This window comes from Pangasianodon hypophthalmus, chromosome 23 (assembly GCF_027358585.1).
Source record: "Pangasianodon hypophthalmus isolate fPanHyp1 chromosome 23, fPanHyp1.pri, whole genome shotgun sequence".
Taxonomy (NCBI): Eukaryota; Metazoa; Chordata; class Actinopteri; order Siluriformes; family Pangasiidae; genus Pangasianodon; species Pangasianodon hypophthalmus.
Window position 1 is genome coordinate 3,209,230 of NC_069732.1, and position 8,271 is coordinate 3,217,500.

The window sequence follows — 8,271 nt, forward strand, 5'->3', positions numbered from 1 at the left end:
ATAATCGTCACAAGAAACTGAAAGTCAGAAGCAACAAGTAACAAGCAAAGATAAAAAAAAAAAAAAAAAAGTTATTGGTTTCGTAGAATTTCAGTAGTTTAGTAGAATCAAATCATCAAAACAGAATTCTAAAGACAAATAAGTAAAGAGAAGCAGATAAAAAAATGAAAACAACCATCAGAGGGGTCACATTAACAAATTAACTTTCAGTTTAACAGACAAATGAGTGCTCCAGTTCAAAAATAATTAAAACAAAGTGAAATAAATACAGAATGAAAAATGGTTAAACACGTCACTGGTGTAATGTCAGGATGCGCATTAAAATTGTTGTGCTGTCTACAGCAGGGGATGTACTAAAACACTAAAAACTAAATAAATAAATAAGTCAGTAAATAAATAAATAAAAAAGTCTAAATTGGATTTTAAAAAGTGAAAAATACAGAATGAAAGAAATTTAAACTTCTTCAGTGTCATTGGTGTAATATCATACTGCATTAACAAGATTGATTGTTTTTGTGCATTAAAATTATGTCTACACTGGACATACTAAAACAAGAAAAATTTTAAAAAAGTCTAAATTGTAACTTTTTTTAAACTCTAAAAGGATAGAAAATCACACAAAAATTTAAAAACACTTTTTTACTTGGTTCTTAGGAGGATATAATCAGAATCGGTTTTATTCATTTGAACACGTGAGGGTTTTTCTCAAGCACCCAGACATGGTTCTCGGGGATTTGAACTCACAACCTTCTGGTTCATGGTGTAGAACCCTTACACCTGAGGTAGCACTGCACTAACCTTTCTATTTTATTTTGGTCAGCGCTCTCATCTTGTAAAACACACACTTCTCATTTCAGCTCCTACGATTTGGCTGGTTGGTCATGAATCTACAGTTCCACAGCCTGCGACTGCATTCTGCGCCAATCAGTGTGACCCAAAAAAGGCCCTCGGTATAATAGAGGTAATGTCACGGCTACAGAAACAAAATGATGCTTTAAAAGGAGATGAGTTTGGAGCTTTATAAACGTGGACAGGCACGAATGCCTATTCTTCGACGTGTGATGTATAAGAACATGAAGCTGTAATTCATCCGCTAATTCTTTCCATGCTGCGTCCCTTTTCACCCTGTCAAGACAGAACTTTAATGAGACGTTCTCTCTTATTTTACATCCTGCGTTTCTTTTACATTTTGCCATCGCCTGCTACAGTACTGTATTTGTAGCTGTCATGCTACTGGCGGCTTTTAGACAAACAGCGTAGCAAGTTCAAATCCCGACATTGCCACAGGTATCCGTGGCCAGGAGTCCAAGGCAACAAAATTGTCCGGGATCTCTGGGTGGGAGGGGCATACGGTTTCTCTCTCCTGTCAATCACAGTGACACTAGCCAATCATAGGTGTCTGTTAGCTCATGTATGTGGAAGAGGGCAGAGAGCACTTGTCCTCTGAGTGTGTTACATAGTTGTTGTATGATGGGGAGAACAGTCAGGTGATCAAATTCATCTTTGGTCGTAATGAGCACGTCACATTCCGCGCCTCAACTCAAGATAAAGAATTCTTTTACGATTCTGCGGCATCAAAATCGGGCCCGAACACCATACAGCATAAAGATGATGCATTTTTTATGCAAATGAAACATTCGTAATACAATAAGAACCCAGTTTAGGTGAACGCAGGGTCAAGCGTTTCCTGAAACACGACCAAAGACAACGTAATGTGATGAAGTGAAGGCATGCTGGAGAAGCAGTGGGTGGAGATGTACTGCAATAGAAGAAAGCCTGCGGGGGGGAAACACGAGGACTGAGCGAGACCAACCCCAAGGTAGAGACGGTGGTCGAGTCGAGGCGAGTCAGCCATTCAGCCATGTGATTGGAGAGAACATCACGCTGCTCCATCGAGCCCACTGCACTGCACTCTGCTCTCAGCTCAACAATCAGCCTTTTGTTTTCTGTGCGAGTGCTTTTTTTTTTTTTTTTTTTTTGTTCTGTGCTTGAGTTCAGCCTGAGCTTGTGGTCAGAGAGCGAGACACGTCTTTCTGATTATAGCCAGGCCTCTTCGGATAAACGGCTTAAACAGGTGGAGTGTGATTCCGCACACAGAGCTCTTCCTCTCAGGCTAACACAATAACACGCTCCCTGGAGTAGAACGCACAGAAACAGCGCTGATTTTTTCATTCCTAGCTGTTACACTGAGCAGAAGATATGCTAGGTTGCTAATTATTGTATTATTTTCAAGATAATTAATCAGACCATGATTACACATGTTTCTGACTACAACTACTCCAAACTATTCTAATGTCACACGTAAACAAGGCTTCGCAGTTACGCAGTTTTATTAAAACTGTCATTAGATTCTAGTTGACCTGATTGTTAAGCGTAATGAGTAAATAAGTGTGATGACAGTGGGTTGTAGTTTCCACCATTTTACCTAAATTACAAAATGGCTCTGTTTCACAGGCCCTGCTTTGAGAACCAGGGATTTAAAGAATAAAGTTGGAGATTTCATCCTAAAATGATACCAATGTTTTTTCATTTTTGGGGTCATTATGTATTTTGTATTTCGCAAAAAAAAAAAAAAAAGGTGGCAGAGTTTCAGACTGCTTTCAAACATTTTATTTCAATATTTATACACAAAGAAACACAGTTAATATGATTTTTTAAATGAATTTTGTCACTTTTTGGTCAGTGTACGTGTGTGTGTGTGTACACCACCTAATTTTTAGATGAGCATAAGTATAGGAACAGATAGTAACTTAGCATTTGGCTGCATATCCCTTGCTTGCAAAAACTGTTTCAAGCCGGCGACCCACTGACATCACCAAACTGTTACATTCTTCTTTTGTGCTGCTTTTCCAGACTTGTACTGCAGCTTCTTTCACAGTTGTTGTTTGGTTTGGAGGGTTTCTCCCTTCAGTCTCCTCTTCAGGAGGTGAAATGCTCCTCAATTGGGTTAAGGTCTGGTGATTGACTTGGCCAGTCTAAAACTTTCCACTTTTTCCACTGATGAAATCTTTCATCGAGTTGGCAGTGTGTTTTGGGTCATTGTCTTGCTGCATGACGAAGATCCTCCCAATTTGGGTGTATGTCTCTGTAACTTGGCAGACAGAAGATTTCTGTAGACTTCTGAATTCATTCTGCTGCTACAATCATGAGTTCCATCATCAATAAAGATTAGTGAGCACGTTCCAGAAGAAGCCATGACACTACCTCCACCACGCTTGACCCATGGATTGTGATACCTTTATCCCTGCCCTGTGGAGGTTATCGGTGATGTCACTGACTGTGGTTTTCTGGTCTTTTTATTTTCTTTCTGAGTGGTTTCTTTCTTTTTCAGGACATTCCAAATTGTTGTATTGTATATGCCCATGCTTGTGAAATGGCTTTGATTGATTTTCCATCTTTTCTCAGCTTCAAAATGGCTTGCTTTTCTCCCACAGACATCTCTCTGGTCTTCATATTGGTTTATCCTTTTTAACAACAATTTCAGTCTTCACAGTTGAAACCCAGGGCTCAAAACAAGAGTAGACTTTCAGAGCTATTAATTGTTTAAATAATCAATCTAACAGGACACACCTGGCCAACTAGAAACACCTGTCTGTCCCAAAAATGGGTGGGTTCAAACAAAAGGTGCCATATTCTAAGTTGTTTAACACATGTAGATGTAAATATATAGATTTATAGAATTATAGAGAAAATTACACTGTTTACATATCAAATATATGGAGCCGTGGTTTAGACACGTCACATTAATTAATGCAAATTATTTGTTATTTTATGATGCTTTGTATGATGGTCTTTAAAATTCAGTTTGTAGAAGATTTGTTTGCCCTGTTCACATCATACCTGTATGATAAACTGCTTTATATTTGAAACACATAAATCAGTACATGAGTTTTTAAGATGTGTTTGCATTATCCTCAAGATGCTAATTGACAACATATGCAAATTGACTGACTGATCCTAAGCTTGTGATTTCTGAGACAAGTTGTTAGCCAGCGTTAGTGTGAATGTCACGTCCGTAATGCTGGAATTGACCTTAACTGAAACACTACCATTAAAAAAAAATCCAAGATGAATTTGAAGAGAATACCGGGAAATTCCTTTACATCAGAAAAATCAAATAAATGTAAGAATTGTGACACACCCACTATAAACAACGTGTTTAAATGTTTATTAAAGTAACATGAACAGGTCAGAAGATTGTTGGTGTTTAACATGGAATGAGGAAGCTGATGATAGGAAGTTAGGAATAGGAAGTTCACCTGCACACACTTTCACACTCTCCGGCTTTTCTGAACTATTACACGGGACCCTATAAGGCACAAAGAGAAAGAAATATGAAAAATATATTATTTTAGAATTGGACTGATGGTCATTTATATGTAATAACCAAGAATTACCTAAAGTCATAAAATGTAGTACGATATTTATGCAAGTCACATTTATAAACACATTCAGTCGAATTTTCTTCTTTTCACTCCCTTTTGATGGTTAGCTTCATCTGATGGTCCACAACCCTGTAACAATTCTTGATGCTATTTTGATTTCACTGCTCCATTGATGATTGTCCCGAAAGTCCAGTTCCTGAGATAGCTAATTAGCCTCAAACCACAATACTACCATCACCGTGCTTCACAACTAAGATGGAAGTGAACCTCAGCTCTACAAACACTTTGCTGCTTGACTATTGTTACCACCAGGATAAAGATCAGACCACATCAGACCACAACTGTACAATTTTTTTCATTTCTGTGGTAAAGAAATCAATCTTAAGGCTATATTGACATGATAATGCTTAATGATGGTTGACTGCTTAATAGCTGTAGCTGGACATTTCCAGTTCAAACTGTAGGACAAATTCGAGAGTCATAAAAATGTTTTGGTATGCCTTCGTAGGCAGTAAGTAATTTCGCTTTCAACAGACAATATTCTGGATTTTTGGACTTTTACACAGTATGTTTAAAAAAAAAACAACAAAAAAAAAAAACGCAATCTATGACAAATACTGTACATGCTGGTAACTAGGTCAAGCATACATATATATATATATTTTTTTTTTTAAATTTAGTTTTTATTTAAGTTAAACAAGGAATTCTGAACTATCTCCATAATGTTGTAAAGTTTATTTAAAAAAATAAACAAAAAAAACAAAAATCCATAAATGCTCTTCAGTGATGTAAATGAACTCATGGCTGGGATTCTGTCAGTCAAGTTTATCGACTTTTCCCTCAAAACTGACTTTAAAAGAGAAACACACTTTCACACATTAGTTTCAAGTCCTAAAATCAGGTCTTAAAACCTAAACAAAAAATCGTAAGTAGTTTGGAGTTTACGTGACATTTTATCTATAAAACTCCATAAAGCTCTTGCATGTGAAGAACATTTTAAAATAATAATAGCGTTTTCAAATAACGAGAGCAATGCTAAGAGTACTGTAACGTAAATCTTACTATTTCTTGCTTGCTTTTTAAAAACTGTAACATAAAACATGACTGTACTGATGTACTGTATACATTCAACAGGTTTCCTTTCTTTCTGATACGAGTGAAGGTAAAATATAAGTCTATTGGATGGAGGTACGGTGTTAGCATAAAACACTGAAATAGCAATTATCGCAAAACTGTGATCTGTTATGTCCACAAGACTTTAGAGTTTGTTTACTGGGAATAAAATGCGAGAGACATTTAAAGAAATGTGGTATTTTTTTATGAGTTAAAAAAAGAGTTGAAATGTGGAAATATTGTGCATTGTGCAAGCATTCTTGTTTATGAAGCTTGAGTTCTAACAGTAACGCAGCTCCAGCATTTCAGTTCTCAAAACATTATTAATGACCCTGTTCAGACTCTTGACGTTTCCCACCACTCATCTGAGCTGACATGGCTCCTGCGAGTGCTTAGTTTTGAAGAAGAGGTCATAACACACTGGGTGGAATTGCTATATGATAGTTAGTAACAGGCACATGTCACCATCGCTCATTCTGAAACCAATCAGCAATACAGTGAGAATCAGTGGCTACGAGCTTCCAGCTGCTTTCACCATCGCTTCACTCGTCACAGGGTTCTTATTTATGTAAAGGTTCTTCTAGTTTGAAACCCTTTCTTATAGAGCGACATTTGGTAACGAAAAACATTTTTAAATTGATGGAAACCAACAAGTATTAAATAATACTTCACTCTTATACTCAAAATATACTGTATATATGATGAAACATAATGACATTTTCCTCAGCAAAATGTCTAAAAACTAGACAAAAATGTCACAACCGGGTAACTGGATGAAGGTGAAATGTTTTTCCCCCTCAGATCTGTGCACTTACGTTGCAAAGACGATTATACAAAGACATGGACACAGTGCTGGACTGTGTGTATGCTAACACATCTCAGTTAAAGAAAGCCATTCTGTGATAAAATGTTTTATCCTCAAGGGAAAAAAATGCTTTTTTTGGTAATGCACATTGTTTTCTTAGGCTAATATACAAACCCCATTTCTGGAAAAGTTGGGATTTTCTAAAATGCAATAAAACAAGAATCTGTGATTTGTTAATTCTCTTGAACCTTTATTTAATTGACAAACGTCCAAATTAAAGATTTCCACAAATTAAAGGTTTCCACTGTTTTCACTGACCTGCTTAAATGTACTTTGTGAACATAGACAAATTTAGAATTTGATGCCTGCAACACACACAGTTGGGATGGAGGCATGTTTACCACTGTGTTACACGACCTTTCCTTTTAATTATACTTTTTAATCGTTTGGGAACTGAGGATACTAATTCTTGCAGTTTTGTGGAATTTTTGCCCATTCTTAACAGTCCGTGGTCAGTGTTGTCTGATTCTCCTCTTCATGCTGCGCCACACGTTTTCCACAGGAGACAGATCTGGACTGCTGGCAGACCAGTCAAGCACACACACTCGGTGTCTACGAAGCCACGGTGTTGCAGCGCGTGCAGAATGAAGCCTGCCATTGTCTCGCTGAAATAACCATGGACTTCCCGGGAAAAGGCGTCGCCTTGATGCCAGCGTATGTCTCTCTAAAATCCCAATAAACGCCTCTGCATCAACGGTACCTTCACACGTATGAAGTCACCCATGCTGTGAGCACTGGTGCACCTCATACCATGACACGTTGGCTTTTACACCTTTCACTGAAAAGGCACGGAGAAATCGACGTCTGTTTTTTCCTGAAAACAAGCGGAACAGTGGACTGATCTGACCCCAGCACACGTTTCCACTGTCTTTCAGTTCATCTGAGGTGAGCTCGGGCCCGGAGAACTCAGCGGCGTTTCTGCATAGAACTGATGTATGGCTTTCTCTTTGCGTAACAGAGTTTCCTTGAGTTTCAGGTTGCATTTCTTGACGCAGTAGCGGACTGTATTAAGTGACAATGCTTTTCTGAAGTACTCCCGAGCCCATGTGGCTATATTTATCACAGAAGCATGATGGTTTCTCAGGCAATGCCGTCTGAAGGCTCAAAAGTCACACACATTCAACACTGGCTTCCGGCCTTGCCCTACACACACTGAGATTTCTCCGGATTCCATGAATCTTTTCACTATATTATGTACTGTAGATGGTGAAAGACCGAAATTCTTTGCAATTTTGTGTTGAGAAATGTTCTTTTGGAACTGATTGACAATTCTCTCACAGTTTGGCACTGTGGTGAGCCACGACCCATCCTCACGTACAAAGACTGAGCCTGTGGTGGATGCTGCTCTTATAGCCGATCATGACATCCTCACCTGTTACCAGTTCACCTGCTTATTGAGGAATGCTTCAAAATGGTGTAACTTGAATATTCTATAAGCTTTTCACTCTTATGGTGCCTCTGTTCCAACTTTGTTTGAGTGTGTTGCAGGCATCAAATTCTAAATTTGTTTATATTCTATATATTTGTTTGTGGTCAGCCAAAAGATTAAAAGTCATTTTTTTGTACTTTTGTCAGTTAAATAAAGGCTCAAGAGAATTTACAAATTGCAGATTTTTATTGCATTTTAGAAAATATTCCAACTTTTCCAGAAACAGGGCTTGTAAAACTATCTAGCTATGACTAGCTTAAATGACGAAACCTCAGACTTGATGCTAGCATAACTTCGCTATGAAGGAGCTTCTGCGTCCACTGAAGAACTTCCGTGAAGGAGAAAAGCTTTAGTGAGATCTGGCATTTTATTTTGGAAACTTAAAAGAATACACTGTGAAATTTCGAGAGGGAAAAAAGATTAGAACTTAGATTAAAAATTTAGTTTTAGATATTTTTGGAAAAATTTTTATTTTTTTT

General features: G+C 37.7%; 1 protein-coding gene across 1 annotated transcript in view; it reads right to left on the reverse strand.

Moving 5' to 3' along the window:
• Positions 1 to 4,149: 4,149 nt before the first annotated feature.
• tbcd (tubulin folding cofactor D) overlaps positions 4,150 to 8,271 on the reverse strand; it is a 56,408-nt gene continuing 52,286 nt past the window's right edge. The window contains exon 39 of the mRNA XM_026945971.3: positions 4,150 to 4,309. Coding sequence (XP_026801772.3) covers positions 4,298 to 4,309 — 12 coding nt within the window. The 3' untranslated portion in view covers positions 4,150 to 4,297. The remainder of the gene's footprint in view (positions 4,310 to 8,271) is intronic.